General features: G+C 33.1%; 2 protein-coding genes across 2 annotated transcripts in view; one reads left to right on the forward strand and one right to left on the reverse strand.

Moving 5' to 3' along the window:
* LOC113506931 (proton-coupled amino acid transporter-like protein pathetic) overlaps positions 1-20,892 on the forward strand; it is a 36,449-nt gene that overhangs the window by 3,144 nt on the left and 12,413 nt on the right. The window contains exons 2-6 of the mRNA XM_026889778.1: positions 13,431-13,486; positions 16,120-16,236; positions 17,863-18,013; positions 20,014-20,135; positions 20,652-20,736. Coding sequence (XP_026745579.1) covers positions 13,440-13,486; positions 16,120-16,236; positions 17,863-18,013; positions 20,014-20,135; positions 20,652-20,736 — 522 coding nt within the window. The 5' untranslated portion in view covers positions 13,431-13,439. The remainder of the gene's footprint in view (positions 1-13,430; positions 13,487-16,119; positions 16,237-17,862; positions 18,014-20,013; positions 20,136-20,651; positions 20,737-20,892) is intronic.
* LOC113506943 lies at positions 8,292-9,839 on the reverse strand. The gene is made up of 2 exons (XM_026889787.1): positions 9,589-9,839; positions 8,292-9,485 (listed from the first exon to the last, which is right to left on the reverse strand). Exons 1-2 carry the CDS (start codon positions 9,723-9,725, stop codon positions 8,474-8,476), a joined length of 1,149 nt encoding a protein of 382 aa, XP_026745588.1. The 5' UTR covers positions 9,726-9,839; the 3' UTR covers positions 8,292-8,473.

Below are 20,892 nucleotides of genomic sequence, written 5' to 3' on the forward strand. Positions count from 1 at the left end.
CGTTCGATTCCCGGTACTGATGCCTTTCTTAATTAGTGTACATAATATTTTTTTATTAGTAAAGCGAATGACACTTGAGATTTAATTTCAAAGATGTCTTTTAGATATTATTAATTTCTAGAAAAAAATGGTGTTTTCAACTTCAATAAAGAGGAAGTTTTCAATTCATTTTTGTATGTTTGTTAGCCTATAACTTCGAACTGGATAACCCGATTTTGTAGATTGTTTTTTTATTCAATGTGATATAGCTGTCATTTCATCCCATAAAAATCGACAAGTTTGGCTCACTAGTATTTATTTTTAGCTGGTCGTATCGAGCGGGAAAATTCGAAAGTAACAATCTCTATTTTTAAGATATAACTTTTAAATAATTTTTATGAATATAAATTCAGCGGTTTTACCATATTGTAACATCATACGAACTGTCAGAATAACACAACTATGTATTTATAATGTTTGTTATTGATGTATTTATAATTATATATTTATTAAATGAAGTCATAATAATGGCCGGTGCATTAAGTTCCGCTTTGAAAATTCTCCTCGTGTTGGGCTTGTAACTAATTATATTCTGCGATAGTGTAAACATATGGATAACAGTAAACACGGAACCCCAATACTTAGGTACTACTGTTAAGGTCGTAAATATGATGGGTGATTAAATTCCGTTGAAAAAACATATTCTTTAAGCGTACTTACTATTAGTACCTACTTGCGTAGCGAGTTCAACTCGTAATTCACCGCAATTATAAATTATCTCCACAATTTAATAAAATTCCAAAATTAAATTAAAACCATTATGTGCAAGAGAAAAACCAGACACCTTGCCAGACATTTGAATTAATAAAAAAAACTCGACTTTCAATCAAAATCTTTGATTGCTTTTTGTAGATATAAATAGGTTTATTTATAGCTATAACTTCCATAAAAACGGTGATTATAACATCAATATCTGTTTAATTACTCTGAGGGGGAACACGATCTCTTAGAGTGAGACTCTTGTTGAGGAAGGGAGAAGGCGCTCTACAATATGAAGTACGCCATCCTGCTTTTACAATTACACCGATCCAACTTTACCGGTGGTAGAGTGCCACCTCTCAGCAATGCCTCTAAGTTTGCCTGTTATAAACGTACTTGCCTTTAATGATAAGGAATTATTGCTATCGTTATGTACAGCTGACCGTATTTTAATATCAAGCGAAAATAAACTTACTCCCTTTGATATAAAGATGATTTTAATTTATTCAAAATTATACTCTACGTTAAAATAAATGTAGGTACAGATTTTAGTTCTTTTTTGATCTTAGTGTAAAAACAGCTATTGCTATTATTCGTTTCGGAATTTTAATTTGGTTTGAGTATATTTAATTATATCTACAACAGTTGATGTTTTTATCCGCATAACTTTGAAATATTTTTGTTTGAAAAACACTTGTTTTTTGTTAGTGTGAATACCGTACTCAGAATTAAAGTACTGAAACAAATGTACATCAAATTACCTTTAACTAATTAAAATACTGGGATTTCTCAAAATCTCACAATAAATAAAGTCTGTCTTGACTGATAGTCGAGAATAGGTCACTACACTAAGTTCGCCGTGTAAGATGTAGGATAAGCATTTGTGCGATCTACGAATGCTTTGCCTGAGTTTGGGTGTCTTAGTGTATGACTTGAAAGTTTGTGAAATCCCAAGCTACACAATGAATTAAATTCCTCAGTGTCGGCGCAGTTTATAAAAAAAAATCAACTTGTTTCAAAGTAGCCATTTGAGAATTAAGAGGTCTTAAACATACACACACACATGCTTTCGTGTAGTTTATTATTTAAATATAATTAATTCGATACCCGACGTCTTTCTGAATTGACGTCTAGAAAACCTATCCAGAATTGATTCTAGGATTCCGTTTACACATACTCAACAAAAGAAAAATTAAAAGGCTCTCATAGAAAAAGCATTTTTTTCATCATTTTCATATCATTCGCGCGCAAATCTGACTTGCATTCACCGGTTTTTAGTTCAAAACATTAATGGAAACCTATAATGAGTTCATAGCGGAAAGCCATGGAGGTTCTTTGACCTCGATCTCATGGCACATTTCCTCCTATTGTCAGAGATTTCATCGAGAAGTACATTCGTTGCAGTGAGGAAACGCGACCTTGTCAAATACAGGTGATATCAAAACTTAAGTAGCAAAGTGATAGTTACAGAAGCGAGACAGTGCTCTATAAGGTGTAGTGTGGCATCTCTTTTTCACAATAGTATTCTCAATTTGGAAAGATTTGGATGGCTAGTTTTGTGATTTCTTAATGAATTAATTTCACGGCTTATCTACAGATTGAGAGAAAATTATTAAATTTATAACTTGTTACGCTGTTTGCTCGTGCTGTGCCTTGCGTCAAAAATACCTGATTATTTTAATAAAAATTCTGGTAGGCAAGTTTTTTTAATGATGTTTTGAATTTCAATAATTACTTAATTATTACGAGTGAATACACAGTTAGCTGAAACAGTGCACTCAGGCTGAAATACAATAATAAATGAATTTTACCCAGATTCTCCCACTCATCAATTAAAAATAATTTAGCTGGTAATCTATAACAACTTCCAAAACTTTATTACCTATATATTGTTTACTATTCAACAATACATCAGAAACAAAACATTCTGAATAAATAAAAAAAAAAAGTGATCCGCGTTATAAAAACATGCTGTATTTTTTTGGCCTTCACCGAATTGTTTGTGCATCCCACGCGGTTTATTCCTCATTAACACGCGTATTAGGGGTCATCGATATGTGGGCTAGAGAATGATGCAAAACTAATTGTATAGTGTGGTTTTGGGAGTTTTAAGATCGATAAATTAATGTATCGAGACAAAAATATATCTTGCAATTTTCTCGAAAGGTTTTTAAACATAAACTTGTTTTCGTTTCGTAATTTCTGTATTTATGTATCAGAAAATCAGGGATGGTAACAAAAAAAGTCTACTTTCACTAATATAGAGTAAAACCACAGGAACATTTTATTCTAATAACTTTTATGAAACGGACTCATAATTATAGTTATTTGAGAACGCTTAACTCTCACGTATTAATCGGGATCGCCCGACAAATTTTATAAGCAAAACGGGAGCCACTTATCATGACTGGCCGCGTGTACAAAATGTTCACGTTTAATAGCTTACAGTGGTAAGTACGTGGTATAGAAAATAACAAATTATTTGGTAACAGTTGATAATGTCCGTAGTAGTCAAAGTCACGTATTTAATTGTGATGGAGAGTTTTTAGTGTTTTAAATTATTTTAGGGACAATATTTTATTTTGGTGGTATCTTTGTGAATAAATTAAAATTGCAGTCGTCCAAATATACCCGTACCAAGCCGTTATGGCAGAATGCTCGCTGTACCTTAATTCAAGTTACTCAAACGGAGAAATGTTAACAGATTACTAGTTGTTTTAAAGGACATTTTTATCATTATTCAAAATAATAATATATAGACTTTTTGCTAAACTACCTTTATATAAAAGTCATCTGTTGGCGTCCACGTGCGCCCGTAACTATCAGCTAACAAATAGATCCGATACGCCGTGAAACATGTCTGAAATAACTTACGCATTCCTAACAATAATCATTTATTTTGATGTATTTTTATACTGTTCCACTGTTGATTAGGCTTGCGGTATAAGGCACATAGCTTGTAGCAGCATAAACGATATGTCTTCCAAACGAAATTTACACAAAATAGGTTATTGACAGCATTCAAAATTGTGTGGTTTAGCTGAAATTGCACAAGTTGACCGACCGATGGTTGGATGGGTACCATCTATGTCATATCAAGTTCTTCCGTGTTTCGGAATACAAGTTAAATTGTGGGTCTCACCTGTTACAGATATATATATCGCCAGATATCTTAAGCAGTCGTTACGGGTTGATAGAAACTGGAAAATCTGACCCCTAGTCTGATGGGATAACACGTTGCCCAGGTAACTGGGTTGAGGTCAGACAGGCGGTCGCTCCTTGATAAACGCTTGTACTTTGCTGTACTAGGTTAGATTGGAAGCTAACCTCATAGTTTGAAAAAGGCTCACAAAATTATAGCTATGACATTGGATTTGCCAGTGAAGGCAACACCGATGCTAGAGATGGTTTTCTTTCTCCCTGCCAATGAATACCATGTCATTCGTGCTGTAAAGATATTTTTTTGAAATCTACAAAATATATGTAAATATTTTAATTTTCTATAGAATAGCTATCACTACTACTACTAAGACAAGGGTCTTCGCGACTCAATAATGGTATTTTTCCATACTTTCTCGCTCCAAACCTAAACCAATATTCTTGAAATAGAATTTGTGGCTTATTGTTCTTATTGAAAACATAAAACGGTAAAAAGAAATATTGAAATAGAAAGACAAATGTTATTCTAGGAAATCTTTGAATTTGCATGTTAACTTATTATAAACCCACAGGAATATATTGCTTAGATGAAAATTCATTTATTTTCTGCGGTTACTAACCCTCAGGTATAAAATTAGAGTGCAAAGAACCCGGTCAATTGATTTTCTACCGAACTTGTAGGTGCTCCACAAAAAGTTAGGGATTTCCCTTTTAATCAATTTTCATCATTTAGTGAGAGGAAGTCCCCGGTACGAAAATGTTTGACCCTACTTTAAGATCTATAGACTCTATAGTGTTGTCTTTTATAACGGAAACTATAGATTTGAGTGTAGGTAAATACGAAAAATGCCTTGCGTTTGGTGATAATAATATGACCAAAAACAAACTTGATGAAAAATAAAATACTCTTTATTAAAATTGAGAACCATAAAAGTAATAAAGTCACGCGGCCAAGGTGAAGTATAATGAGTTTTATGGACAAGATATAATAAATGACAGTTTCATAACAATGCATCCATTTTTGGAACAGTTTTTTGCATAAAAATTGATTCAAAACACCTTTTAGTTCAAGGACAATAAGTTATTTGTTTTTATAATTTCTCGAACGGCGCGTCGCATTAAGAGGCTACAAAATTTAGTGAAAAAAAAATTATACGAAAATATAATATTACATCGATGCCTCTTAACGAATGTACATATTGATGAGTCCTTGAGATGTAATCTTCTAATCTTGCAGCTGAGTGACTCGAGATAAACAAGTGTTTCCAAGTGTCAAATCTTTCGTCAATATCTTAAACTAATCTTCAAGTAGCACTCGTTGATAAAAATCTAGTAAAAAGGTTGACTAATATCTGTTGCAATAAACTGTAGCCGAGGTAGAAGCGAGATGGCAATCTACGGTATAGAGCGACGTCCCTCTTGCACATTTGTAAAAAGAAATACTTTGAGAGGTGTTGGTAGGGTTTTCAGACAAGATTTTAATCCTTCACTTAATTGGGGGTCAATGATTATGTAATGGTTAGGTATGAATTATGTTTCAACTATGTATTACTTTATCTAATTTTTATTTTTTTCCTTTTGAAATCTAAGTTTGATACTGTTTTTTATGTTAGCACCAACTTTATGATGAGTGATCCGTTCATACAGTGATTGAGTGATCACCATCACTATTTTTAAAAACTCTTGCTTTTTTTAAATACCTGCTCTTAGTAATCTTTATGTGGTGGCTGATTACACAAACAAGTCACATAAACATAAACAAACCCAGAGTCTGAGCAAGCAATCATCATACGCACATATGCTACGCGGGGATCGAACCCGTGGAACGTTGCATACAGTCGTTACTTGGCGAAACGATCCTCGACTCACTCGACTGTCAGTCACTTTGATATAATAATAATGTTGATACGAAGCATCGAAAATCATTTGTGGTATCTCAATTTTATTAAAAAAAAACCGTAGCTTTTGGGCCTATGCTAAAAGGAATTTGTAATAAAATAAAGTTCTTTGAAGGAACTGCATGAATTATACATTTGAGGCTGCCCTTCGACCCGAGAAACAGTCGTGGTCAACTGCGGTTTCTGTCCAATCCCTCGCATTTTACTTCCGAGGCTTCCACATTTTATACTTAAGCTTGCAAAATTTTAATAGCTTGGAGTTATGAGTTATGACTTCCTAGCAGCGTATACAATAGAAAATACGTAATGATTTTGATCCCAGGGCCTCGGGCCAATGGTAGAGTAAGTTGAATTTTTTTTTACTACTAACTACTTTTAGTGGTTGTTGCACTTAACTTTTTTGAAAGTTTGTTTTGATAGGCGAAGCCTAAAGTAACTATACCTTCAAATAGTCACAATTTTTTTGAGGTATAAAATATCCTCAAATTCGGGTATCTACAAATTACAGGCGAATTTTGGTATGAGAAATAACTTTTGGAGAGTCGCTGTTATAAGTCACATCTGAGGAAAATATCAAGGAGGCAATAAAATATCCAAACGAAGTCTTCCGTAAATTTGTTTCAGTCCTTCAAATCAAAGAAAAGGAAAGTCAGTTCATTAACCCTTTGAAAATATTCTGAAAATTTAATAATTTCTTGCTTTTCATGTTCGGTCGATGAACTGTCTATGACCTTGTCATTTTACGGAAGGAATGATTGAATTTTAGTTATGAATTGATAATTAAATTTTGTTTCTGTTTAAGTAGATTTTTTAAAGCACCACGGCAAATCAAAAGGGACGATTACTTTGGTTTCCTATTCTAGATGCAATGTTAATAGGTTCGCCTTGAGTTCCCAGGTATCAGACCACTAGACTATCAGAGCTTTAAATTCATTTTAAAATTTTTGTAAGAAACAATTAGATTTATTTCATTTCGAAATGTAACCGTCACCGCCTTTGTCAGCTCACCAATAAATAATTATTTGCCTTGACACTCACTTTCCAGAAGGTACCAAGGTTTGTCTGCATCGTTATCGATAATAGCCTATCTAGTAAATTAATTAATCCCTGAAGCCGAGTGTATGAGATCGGATAACGGGGTTATGTGACGTAAGACATAAGATCAATGAGGTCGGAGGAGAAAGCTTGATCCAATAAGAAAATAAAGGCGAAAATAAAATGTCCAGAATTATGATGCAGTCAAAATAATATAAGCGTTTGCGATTTGCGTATCTCAATAAAACCATATTAAATAGCAAAATTGCACGATTTTCCTACGTTTTTATACACTCACTTTTCTTGTAAGTTTGTCGGTTCGGATGGATTTTTGCTGCAGGCTTGGGTAACTTCAAATCCGATGATATTGTAATTTACAACTATAAAAACGGCTGGACTGATTTTTATAAAATTTGAAAGGGGTGAACTTTAAAATGGGGTGTTTTTTAGATTTTTAAATTATAATAATACTGACTGACAAAATGACTTCTTAATAAAGCCTGTCCTAGATCCCACTGCTGGGCAAAGGCTTACTAAATACTAAACGTAAATACGAGTCAGACTCGAAAGCAAATTGCCAGTATGCCAATACCGTAATTAATCTCTCTGTTAGACTAATTACTGAAATTACTTAATAGGCAATCTCAAGTGCAAACCGCTATTAAGCAGAATCTCATCATCCTCGATTACACTGCAGTGTCTAGAATCAATAATTATAATTGTATCGTTTATCACATTAATTTCGAGGTTAAGGAAAAACGGAACTGTAAAAATACTATACAGCTTGGTATATTTAAGTTACAAGGAACTCGTAGCTAAGTCATAACTGTATAAGTTGATCGATCACTGGTTAAGCTATGCATGACAAGGCCGGTCTGTAGATAGGTGACCATCTTTGTCACAACGAATTCCTTCGTGTTTCGGAAGGCACGTTAAATTCTTGGTCCCGGTTTTTATTCATACATCCCGGACAGTTTTTAGACTGATTGCCAGACAGGAAGTCTGGCAACCAGTCTTGCTAAGGGGTGTCGGGTTGCCAGGTTTAAGGAGGTCAGATAGGTTTGCAGGTTGGGTTCTCAGTGAGAATCAAAAATACTTTTTACTTTTTTCTGAGATAACAATTTCAGATGATATTTAGCTTACGACTGTAGCGACCTACCTTAATAAGGCGGTTACCTACTTAAATCATCATAGAAGCTTTATACTTGGATCGGTTTACGCTGATTTAATACTTTATGGTGTATTTCCACTGACGAGGATTTATCGAGTACCAATTAATCGCCCCGCATTCATAAAACAGAATACTGAATTATACGAGGACTTTGTATGAAAGAAACTCAATATGCAGTAGCTTTTTGAGCAATTAGTTAGATACGTCCATACGATCTTTAATGAGCCAAAAAATTATTAAAAAAAAATAGTCTGTATTATTTGGCTTTATAATCTTTACCTTCAGCCTATACGGAACGTGCACGACACCAGCGCCACCATGTAAACGCAACAAAAGGGGAGTATGTCAAACAGTGAATGACAAGTGCATAATGTTTATTGTTCTAAAATAAATAAAGTAAATATATAGAAAGACAATAAATAGTGTTTTTATAGATATATGTTAAAAACAATTAAGGAGAACATGGATGTGATTATAAAAACTGGTTTTGAGAGTGTAAAACATGAAATAAGTTTCCAGCCCCTATAAGAACTTTTGCAGTGAAACTTTTTTTGTAATGGGAGTAACAAGCAACACGATCATCCACTGCTGATGGTACTTCTATTCTGAATTCGGTGCAGTCAATAATTACTCTTGTATTGGTGTAATCTGGACTGAAACATTCTGGCATTGTTCCCTGTACTGCAGCCCTAGTAGGCCAAAATACCAAATTAGCAGATGCAGAAGCTAAATTTTTTAAGATTGAATGAAAAATTCGTGAGATAGTTGTTCTGTGTTTACCAAATAACACACTCAAAGCTGAAAATGTTAAGCCAGTTTTCATTTTCATTAAAAATATTAGAAGCCGGTCTTTCATTGAAACTGTACATTTAGTCACAGTTAATTTGGTTAGTAAAAAATCGAAATTATTGAATGACACGCCAGCAAGATCTAGCAGTTCATAGTCATTTTTTATTGATGAGATACCAGCAAATTCTCGGCTTGTAGTTTCAGAAGACTGGTCTTGAAATGATTTTTTGTTGGTGCAACAGCTTTTATCTTTTTTTCTGGGATTAGTTGTTGTTACAATTTTTGTAGTTGTTGCAATATCTACTTGAATTTCAGCATCACAGTGATCAGTGTAAATAAAACTATTGCAAATAAAGGTTGTTTCCCATAAATTGATTTCAGAAAAGATATTAACTTGACATCCTTGATTCACCAGACGAGGTTGAGTTTGATTTCCTATTTCCATTATTATTTCATTTGTTGTGGTATCCGAGACTTCCAAGATATCTGCTGCAGCTTTTGTGGTTCTTCGTTTAATCAGGCGTGTATATCTAGCTTGTACATGTGGCTCGTTAACCTTCCTCTTCCGATATACTTTGGGTAGTATCATGGGCACATAGCTTGGACTTGCTTGCGCGTCTGATTTTTTGCCTCCTATGAAATGATCACTGCATATTTTGTCGTCGGGTTTTGGATGCCATGGCGATCCATCATCACTATACAACAAATAATAATACCATAATTAGTAAATATCCTATAACATTATTTAAATTAATATTGTAGGCAATTGTATTTAAGGTTATGTCCAACATCACTTACTTTTTCCTTTTAACTGCAGCTATCCATTTAATTCTTTGATCTATTTTCCAGGCTGCTTTTGGAAAAATATAGAATTTACACTGACTATTTCCACTGGTATTTTTGCAGTTTATAACACAACAAGAATAATGACCCATTTTCAAAACAGCGTTTGACAAGTTTCACTAACCCCTTTTGTTACACAATTCTGCCACACCGTGCGCTGCCATCGTTTACTATATCCCTTCCATACACTACGCTCGTACTCAATAGATGTTATAAAGTACAATTAAAAAGCGAAACAGCGCGCTTAAAAACAAATAAACATTTATAAAGGCTTTGTTACTAAAAATATACGTTACTAGCTGTTGCCCGCGTCTTCGTCCCCGTGGGTAGAAGATATAAGTTATGATTTATACCTGCCCTGTTTTTTTCATATTTTCCATTCTATCTTCGCTCCCATTAGTCGCAGCGATGGTTTATAGCCTAAAGCCTTCCTCGATGAATGGTCTATTCAACACAAAAAGAATTTTTCAATTTGGACCAGTAGTTCCTGAGATTAGCGCGTTCAAACAAACAAACAAACTCTTCAGCTTTAAATATTAGTATGGATTTGTCTCAAAAGACACAATGCATAAAAACAACAAAACAAATAAGAACAGTAGTACTTAAGTAATGAAAGTCAACACGTGTCACACACATTTGCTACATAGTACAACCTGCTTCCTATTTACCTTCTAATCGTTTTGTAATTTACTAGATCGGCGGTGACGTTTACTGCCAACAGAATTATCGCTAAAAGCCAGAAGCGAGGTGCAGTCATTATTGATGCACAGAAGCCGTAAAGTTTACACTGGTATACAATGTGACCAGTCTGGTTACACTGTAACAATTTACCTTTAGGTAACTTATTCCTGGTGATTTGTGATTGGTTTTATCGATTACCTGCGATATATGTATTTTGTGTTCAAGCCTGATCAACAACAGACAGCGGATTTAATACAGAGTTTTAAATATTTTCCTACTCCCGCACTAAGGAATTAAATTATTAAGGGAGTTTCACAGACATTCAAGTCACTTATTCAAGACTCAGAACAAGTATTCGTGGATAACTCAAATGCTTGCCCTACGCAAGGGTGGAAACCGCGACCGGGGTTTGGACACAGTAGGTTAGGCGTGGTGACCTCCACCATCCGGCTACCCGTTGAATATTACAGATGTCGCTTTCTTCTCTTTATTTTAAATGTTAGGCATAATGAATGTAACAAAGTTTCTTAAATGTGTGAGACGAACTTGGCCATCAGTAGATCAAACATTTTAAATGATCACGTTATTTAATAAAGAAGAATTAAAAAGCGTTGCCTATCTACTGTATTCATAATTATTTGCAATAAATGTATAGGTCACTGAAATGTATGTCTTAATGTTCAAGTTAACACCTATGTTCAGAAACAACACATAAGTAAATCCTTTATTGTGTGAGGATGTCGAAATCTCTATTAAATAAATCTATATTTTTAATCTGGAAATCGAAAAAGAGAGAAAAAAGTATTTTGTTCCGTAACAATAGCAAAACGAATCAATATACTTACGTTAGCAAAAAAAATCAGTTCTTTGTACTTTTCTTTAGGATAGTTTCGAGAGGTTTCTAGACTAAACCAATATTTATGTGATCTAGGCAGAAACGGTCCTTTTCTGTTGAAACAGGCTCGTTTATTCAAATTAGGATGTCCTCCTAGTGTTCTTGAGGCATTGCTACAACGTATTGTTGAAAATTAAACTTCGAAACTTTATTAAGAATAAAGATAATTCCTGCGCTTTTTAGGGTTCTTTAATGGAAGGGTAAAACGGGAATCGATAGCAAAGATTTAAGTGTGTGTCTGTCTCATGGCTATACAATTCGAGATACTCACACTACATCCTTATGAACAGTGACAGTAAAACAAGTTTTTTTTTTTCAAAATAAGAAAGAAAAGATTAAAAATATCTTTATAATCGTATGTCTGCTGAGAAACAAATTTGTTTTTTTTTATAGCCAAACCGATTAGGTGCGAGTCCATCTCACACTTGACCCGTTTTTCATTTATTTTAGTTTCCTTAAAGGCAACTGTTTCGTCTAAATGACTGATCAAATGAAATTGTTACTTTTCTCACCACCTAAACATTCTTGTTTTACCGCATCTACATATTCCTGTAAAAAGACTCTTGAAAATTCATATGAGCTTAGTTATTTACCTGTAGTTTCAGCAGCAGACAGACACCGTCAAATGAAATCTATCGAAAACTCCTTTCTGAATGAAAACCCCGTGTAAAATAATTAATAATCAAAACAGCATCACTTGACCCAAGCAGTTCAAGTATAATTGGAAGTAAATTGATTTAAAAATTGAGATTTATTTCTAACCAAGCCCCTTTGGATTTAATTGGGTCATGCTTTATAACCAAACAAACCAAAGAATTTGTAGAAGGAATTGTTCAATCGAACTTCCACAGAACTTTAGGGGCATTGAACTTTCTCTTCTATTTCTAGTATTATTTATTTATTTATTCAACCAAAACTTACACTATTTTTACAGGTATAACCCAATATAATAGTGGAGCCATCCTAATACTAAACTTAAATGTTATAACTAATTACATGGAATGTTATCTTTGTGAATTCACTCAATGGACACGCAAAAATGTCAATCTCCTCTGCTACCAGGTTAAGATGGCGAAGCGCTCGCGTCAGGGGCGCGTGCAATAATGCATTAATTTGAATAGAATTAACTGATAGCTCAAATTACTAAATAGTTACTTCCTAATAGTTTGAGAACAATTTAAATATAATAAAAAAAAAACAGGAGGATTATTAGAAAAATTACATTCCTTTTTACACGCCGTCGTCAATAAGAATCTGTATTTTAGAAAGAATTACCGCCAATCTGACCTAATGAACACAGTTGCCTGAGCAAACTGATACTCCTTAGTAATACTGGTTAGTAGGTTTAGGTAGGTTAGCAATATGGGTCCTAACCGTTACGACAATCAAAGATGTATGAATAACAGCCGCAATCCACAATTGAACGTGCTTTCCGAAACTCGGCGGAACTCGTTATGACGTAGAGGGTTACCCATCCACGAAACGACTGTGTCACGTGTAGCTCCTCTCCTCCTAATCTTATTATACAAAAGTAAGTAAAAAAAAGAAAAAATGCAATAAGTGAAAGAAGAGAGCATTACTATTATCTATTATGATGTAGCTCTAGATTTTTCTGGTTTTCAATATTTATCTACTTTCTTATGCGTAATCTGACAGTTTCTTTACAAGTTGTAGCAATCGACTCCGCAACTGTATTTGATAGGAAGAACATACGAACTGTCATAATTCGTTTATCAAATTATTGTTAAAAATTATAATGCAACAGTTTTTATGTACAGGTATATTGCTGCTGGTCCAAGTAATATTTTTTATCACTCCGTATATCACTTTAACTTTATTGAGATCATGATTTGATGTCCGGTTTAAAGTGTTAGATTGACAGTTTGACTTAGAGAGATTAACGGATTGCCGCAAAATTACACATGCCATTTAAAACATTTATGTTCAGTGGAATCTCATTGGAATTCTGATACTACAGCTATTTTGTATTCTAGGGGAAACCACAAAGACAGGACTTATCGTACGCAATGTAGAACAGAATATTAAGAAAAAAGCTTTTTAAAAAACATAATATGCAACTTAAAATTAATAATTCCAACTTATATTTCAAAGGACTGTCAAAATCAAAAGAAGCTCGTTTAAGTCAACACGCGAAGTTTCTTATTTATAGTTTTTAGTTGACATTAAATAATGCCATTACTTAATAATAATTTTTTTTCAGAAAACCAAAATGGCGAAGGAAAAGGATTCGGTAGAGGTAGACAACTTTAAGTCAACGTAAGTGATCGTAATCTTATTTGAAAACATTTTAGCTGCTGAAAATTTAGTGAAACCAAATAAATACTAAGTGCAAACAAACTATTTAAAGAGCATTTTTAAGTTTTTTATTCGAAAATAAGCGAGATTCGATTTTTTCAGAAAAATCGTTTTTGTTAAAATATGAATTATAAAAGATGCTCAAAATTGTCATTTATGGGAAAGAGGATGTACCTACACAAGAATGGAAAAATAGGTTGGTATTTTTTGGGTCAGTTAATACGATACAGTATCAAATCAAATAAAATTAATAACGAATTTTAGCAATACTTTTCATATTACTTATCTAACATGGCTTTGCTTAACATATTTTCTACTATATACTACTACTATATTTTCTAGTAGTATAAAACTCGCAAAGTTTTCTAATTAGACCTGATGTTAGGAAAAGATCGACAAAACTTGTCGGGGCAAACAATATGTTGCTACAAGTTTTATCTTTCCTGATATTTTGTCGCAACCTTCGCAAGTGGATGCTAAGTTTCTCCATCATGTTTTGAATTATAACACTAAAAATAAGGTGCACCATGATAAACAGAAGGATATAGTTGAGAGGTATAAAATATACTGATATGATATTTTTGAATAAAACAGAAGATACAAAGCTTTCCAACTAAAAAAAAATCCCAAATCTTTCTTTTCCTTTTTGGAGTCTTTTTTTGAATTAATAAAATAATTGCATAAAACCTAAAAATAGTTATTAAAAATAAAAAGATTAATTTAAAAAGGTTTTGTAATATTTTCGTCATATATCTAAGGTCATGCAATAAAGACAAAAGTCAAATGTTTTATGCATGTTCTTCTTTGAACTCTCATTAAATAAATTATAATAAAATTTTAAGCCTTCTCTCAAATGTTTTCTTAGTTACTGTTTACAAGACGAAACTATTATAATTAAAGAGTGGTCTTAAAAGTTGTGTATTACTGAAGCTTTAAAACTAAAACAATAATATTTAACTGGAGATGTTTTTGCTGTAAGTAAATTTAATTGAGAGTACCTATAAAATATTTTGTTAACTTTAAAACAAGCCTATTATTATTATATTAATACCCCCCTATATACCGCCCACTGATGGGCACAGGTCTTTTCTCATAAGCAAGGTTTGAGAATTATATCACCAGGCTAGCTTACTGCAGTGTGCAGGGTGGCGTTTTCAGATTTCAATATTTGAAATCCAAGTTGCGATTGGTTGGAACTAAACCTGCACCTCGTGCATAAAAATGGATGCAAAAAATCCCTTTAGAGGAAAATGGCTTGCAAGTGGGAAGCTATTTTACCCAAGTATTGCAAAAAAAATTTCATTGTTATGTAATAAAAAACTCTAATTTATAGTCACATATTTTTCTACATTAAAAGTATCTACTACTGGAATTATCCTAATTGATTTGTCACGAAAATCATCTCAATATTGTTTTGGTATTGAAATGCAAAACCCGATTTGTAACCTTGAATTTATGTGTACAAATAATCCAGCCAGGCGTAACCACAATAGAAATTAAACGCTACGTTTTTCATTGATGGTCAACAAAACATCGTTCCGAATCATTGGATCACTGGCAAGGTCGGATTGACGAAAGAATCCACAAATAGTCACTCTTTACAGATTGCTCATGCTATTGTAATTTCGTTCTTAGTTTTTTGCCAACGTTCTTCTGGTAGTTTGAATGGCATATTCGTGTTTTGGTGACCCTTTTATTTGATGAGATATAATGAAAGTTTGAACAAGAAAACATGACTACAGTTAAACAGTAATAGGACGTTATGTAAACATTTGCTCTCATGTCTCCAAAAGGCAGAAATAGAGCAAATTGTCCATGTTTATATTGTTGTTGAGTCGAACGAACGAAAGATTAATAAGATAAAAAGTTCAATATTGCTTTCATAAGCAATACAAACATGGATGTGCGCATATTATATTATAATTTTGTATCGTGGGGGTTTAACAAATATTCAAATCACATGCCCAAAGACACTCAGACTCCGCAAAGTGTGTTTGGCGTCGTGACCTTTACCAGTCGGTCATCTTATTTTAAGAAAAGTTCCTTAAGAAATGTAAGACTCCCTTCGCTGTTGCTGAATCTGACCATTTTTTATTGCATAGCTTTGTTCTTACGTTTTACAATAAAACCATGATGATTAATGTATAATTATGAAATGGATACAAGAAATCATCACTGTCATCAGTTGTGCTAAATAAAACTCGTTCTGCATCCTTGAAGATGAGTCTTTAATTAATTTACTGTAGTAATAATAAATCATGAACAATCTTTTTGTCTGACGTACAAAAAGATCGTCTTAAAACCAGCTTAATATCTACACTTGGTTTGATCAAATTAGTACCAGGTTTTTATGAAACTTCCTTTTTGCAAACAATGAAATAAATATTAAATAAATGTTATTTTCAAAATCTTCTGGTTAGATTTTGCTAAATTATTAAACAAATTAACATACTCCAGCTTTTTAAATAATACAAATCGTTACAAGCAAAGAAATTTTTTAGTAAATTATACCTTAAGATGATGTTAAAAGTTACTCTGACAATCATTTTTTATATTGATTTTCTTCAAAATTTTCATTCTCTTCATATTTCCAGGGCGGACCTGACAAGTAACCCTGGGTTCCAGTCGTCACTCAGCATAGCATCAAAAACCGTAGCTGATGAAAAGCCATACAATCCTTTTGAGCATCGAACAGTTGAACATCCTAACTCGTAAGTACTCAACATTTAAGTAAAGTCACAAAACAATTTTTAGGTTGATATTTCAAAATTAGGATAACCTATCCTGGTTTTTATAGTATCAAAAACAAAACAAACTATTCGTGTAAAAATCCAGAATTCGGAAGTTGAAAATCCCATCCTACTAATTCTATTGCCAGTTGGCAGTTTGGAATTCCGCATTGGAATCAAAGCTTTGGCAATATTCTCCACTTCATGTGAATTTCTACCATATCAAAATCGTGATTATGGCAAAAATACTGTAATATTTTTGGCATAATCACGTGTCCATAGTCGATTGACCAACCAAGGCATGTGTTAAGTCCAATTCAAAATCATAAGAACTAAGAAGAATTTTAAAAAGGACTTTGACTCGCCTTTTTGTCTTAGCTACAAAAAGGAAACTACGTATTTCAGTATTATTCACGCCAGTTGCACCTCAAAAAAATATTTTCAGAAACTTATTTTGAAAATTAAGTCTTTGTCTCAGAACGTCTCCAATATCGATTGTGATTCAAACCGATGAACGCTGTAACTAATTTCAGTTACGTGTTTTAAGAGGACAAATTAAATAACAATGAGCGTTTGAGCAAAATATTTCCGGCCATTGCCCTGACAATGCAATATATTATCTTATCTTATCTAAGGTATTTCAATTTAGATGTATTATTTTTGTATCTAAGTGACATTTTAAATCACTGTACCTCCTTCTCGTTTTGTTTACGAGATAAAATAAAAGTCTGACGCATTAAACAGATTTCTTTTTCTAAAACTCTACTTATTGATACCAAGGCTTACGACGTCGTACCGGTATAAGCACAAATTCAGTTGCGAAGGTTAATATGTCAAGCTAAGTTATACCTTTATCACAAGTCTAGACAAAAGGATTCCTTGCTCTTGTGTCTCACCTCTAATTTTCCCTTTAGAAGCTATGCCACATATATTTTTCTAAACTGCCTAAACTTAACAAAGTCTGTAGGCGTAAACATACTTTACTAAAGTCCTCAGTTCCATTGTTCAAGCAAAAATAGTACAGAAAACAAAGAAAATACTTAGTAATATATTTCTAGGTTAAAAATTTATCAGACTGTTAAGGTATATGAAAATTAATTTAGGCTTCTATGCCTTCAACTCTCTTCATGAAATAAACATCAAACGGTTTTAGGTTAACATTACTTAGGCATCTTGTAAATTTGGATAAAACGATGTCGGTGTTGTAATACTTAAAACTTGCTTTGTTAATTTTTACATGAAAAGTTGAACAGAAAATAAACTTGTCTTTAACAAAATAAAAGTTGATATTATTCAGTAAGATGCTAGCTTTTTTAGTTCCTAAATGAAAACCAAATCTAAACAAATAAAGCCTGGATTTTTCCACGATAGCTTTTGTTTTCAATCAACTTACCTGACAAAGAAAAGCATTTTTACAAGCTAATATATTATGCTTTCAAAAATAAGAAACCAACCTCTAGACGCGACAGTTCAAAAGACAGAAACTCTCAACTTCATCAAAACTCCAAAATGGAATCCAGACGCAACTTTAAAATTTCATCCTTCTTCATACTTCGTCGTTGTTCATTTACAGAGCCAAAATATTCAAACAAGTTTTATTGTTTACAGGACAATTGGATCTATAGTTCATCTCCTGAAGTCATGTCTTGGATCTGGCATCCTCGCTATGCCTGCCGCCTTCAAGAATGCTGGTCTCGTAGCTGGAACTATAGGAACACTATTAGCTGGGTTTATTTGTACTCATACAGTGCATATTCTGGTTAGTCTATCATTATGAACGGTGGTCAGTTTGGATACTACATCGACGAAATTATTTACTGCTTAAAGCATTTTTATATCTATCATTATTATTAGTTGCACAAAAAGTTTGAAGACTATCAATTTCACTTAACACGTGACTCAATAGTTTTTAAATATGTTTTGCCGTAAAAAATATTTTATTCTACTCCCTTTATTACTAAAACACCGTAATCCTCACCATCGACTAAGTCACAAAGCGATATGATACATAAATCACAAACGGTTAGTCCATCTATCTCAGATCAGAACTGCAAACTTGCAATCAGTTCTTGCAAATCCTCGGTGTCAGTTTCTGTAACAACTAGTTACAGTTCTAATAGACTAATCTACGATCCAGACAGTGTTTAAGCAAAACAACCTTGACTGGGTTTCAACTGAGCGAAATTGCACCGTCTGCAGACCGAGGTACATTTAGCTATTCCGTCTAAGCCTAATTTAGAAGCATCAAAATTCACTTGACAAAGGAGCTGGTGAACTTTTAATGAGGTTTTTGAGCAACTCTTTGAATGAGCGAAGTACCGTTATAAACAAAACAATGTTTGTGAATGGAAAGTCATTCCTTTGTAAAGATATTTTAAAGTAGAAACGGTAATAAGAAACATAATTCTCGATGAACCTTGGTCCAATTGTATTGTTTGACAGCAAGTCTTCTTGAAATAGCTCAGCGGTATGACGAAATATTAATTAAAATACCTATGATATTTCTGTAACAAATTAAAATATGAAATAACTGAATATTTTGGGAATAAACATAAACTGATTGGTTGACAGCGTTTTTAAATAGATTTCAAAGGTCAAAGGCATTTTATGCCCAAAAAATCATTATTTGATCAATATTTGAATGTATCTTCTCTTTTTGATGGAGTAGGCAACCGCCTTTCTTAAAAGTTTCTGGTTAAACATCCTTTACGTCCAAAATCTGGTTAAAAGCCTTTTTTCTAGTTCTGAACACATATCTTTCGCCGCGCGTTCATGGACAGGTAAAAACTCTTCTCTGGAAATCAGGTTTTTCGTGAAATCCCCCATTACCAATAGTATGTATTTTCAGAAACGATGAACTTTTGTAAAAAATAATGTATTCTTTCAAACCAAATATAATTTTCAGGCACATTTGTAACTGTCGTTCATTGACATTTACTGTAAAAATAAAACATATTTCAGTTATTTATATCTTAAAATATCTTCTTAAATCATCTCGAACTAATTCTTTGAGATGTTCTCATACGTAAACAAATTTATATTTACCGTTTATATTATTTTAAGTATTAACATTCTTCTTATATTCTTTTGATCTTTCGTTGAGTAATTGTTGAGCGGTATTAAATATGCAAACAAAGTTATCAGTGGAACAAATATGACGTTACTTTACCATTTTAATGTTAAGGTTTTTTCTTATATTTTTGGATCAAGATACAAATCAATAAATTGTCTGCATTAAAAAAAAGCAATTTCATAAGCATGCACGAATAGCCGAGTGGTTGAGGTCACCACGCCAAACTCACTGTGCGCGTTGTGTCGCGGGTTCGATCCCCGCGTAGGACAAGCATTTGTGCGATCCACGAATGCTTGTTCTGAGTCTGGGTGTCATTGTGTATTTGATTTGTATGTTTGTGAAACCCCCGCGGCACAAGGTTTTAAAATCCTTACTGCGGGAGTCCTTTTGGAGTAATTATTGGATTTGGATGCAAACTTCCGTTGATGAAGTAGACAAAATGACAGTTATGTAAAACAACATTACCAAAGCAAACACAACAGTCAACAATATTATACATGAAAGATACCATATTAAAGATTCCGTATATTCGACCTAAGAGTCTGTATGTCAATAACGTGAAAAGGAAGAAAACCTTGAAGTACCCCACTTAGAAAAGCAAATCAATAAGACCGGTCCGCAGTAAAATTTATGAGAAGTTTTACCTAGTACATTCACATATGTAATGTTATCATAATGATTTTCAGGTCAAAACATCTCAGGATGTGTGTGTAGACGCAAAGAAGCCATCACTTAGCTTTGCAGAAACATGTGGTGCAGCATTTACTTATGGACCAAAGAAACTACAACCTTGGGGCGAATTCGTGAAGTAAGTAAGAAAATCTTTGTAAGGACATCCATCATCCCTTGGTAATGTTTAAACAAAAATAACTCTACATTTGAAAATCTGTTCAGAGGATGAGTATTTTAAGATCCTTGCAGCGTATTTAAAAAGAAAAAAAAAATACTTTGGTATGTGTATTTTTTAATAATAAGTTATTACTTCAATTCATCACCTATAGGATACTTTACAGTATTTACGATAATGGTAAGCCTGTTCGTGCTTATCTTAAAAAGAAATGTTCCATCTGATGCATAGTCAGCAAAACAGTTGATAAAACAAGTCAGATTTACAAAAAAAACTTCAAAAAAAAGCTGACAATAATTGGCATTTATACGTATCGTAACATGTTTGTGAAAATAATAAATCGTTTTATAATTGGAATGGGCATCTGTTGCATTTGTTTTGTTTTGTTGTTTTTGTAAATCTGATTGGGTTCATCAAGTTGCTGAAGCTTGAACTTGATTTTATGTAAAATTAGTGATACTCATTTTATATTTTCAGGACATTGGTAGACTATTCGCTTGTTTTAACATATACCAGTGTATTGTGCGTATACGTTGTCTTCATCGGATCTTCTATAAAAGAAGTAAGTTATTTTTAATTTAAGCAATTTTATTTATAAAGTAAAAATCGGCGTTTAATTGTCTAGTCACATATTCTTTATCCTTATTATTCAACTAGCTGTTGCCCGCGACTTCGTCCCCGTGGGTAGAAAATACAAGTTATGATTTATACCTGCCCT

The sequence above is a fragment of the Trichoplusia ni genome, chromosome 2 (genome assembly GCF_003590095.1).
Source record: "Trichoplusia ni isolate ovarian cell line Hi5 chromosome 2, tn1, whole genome shotgun sequence".
NCBI lineage: Eukaryota > Metazoa > Arthropoda > Insecta > Lepidoptera > Noctuidae > Trichoplusia > Trichoplusia ni.

Excerpts from the sequence above, each read along its gene's own strand:
- LOC113506943 (XM_026889787.1), bottom strand. The coding sequence starts at position 9,725 with ATGGGTCATTATTCTTGTTGTGTTATAAACTGCAAAAATACCAGTGGA. Across the intron at positions 9,486-9,588 it reads GCTGCAGTTAAAAGGAAAAA|TGATGATGGATCGCCATGGC; the intron begins GTAAGTGATGTT and ends TTTGTTGTATAG.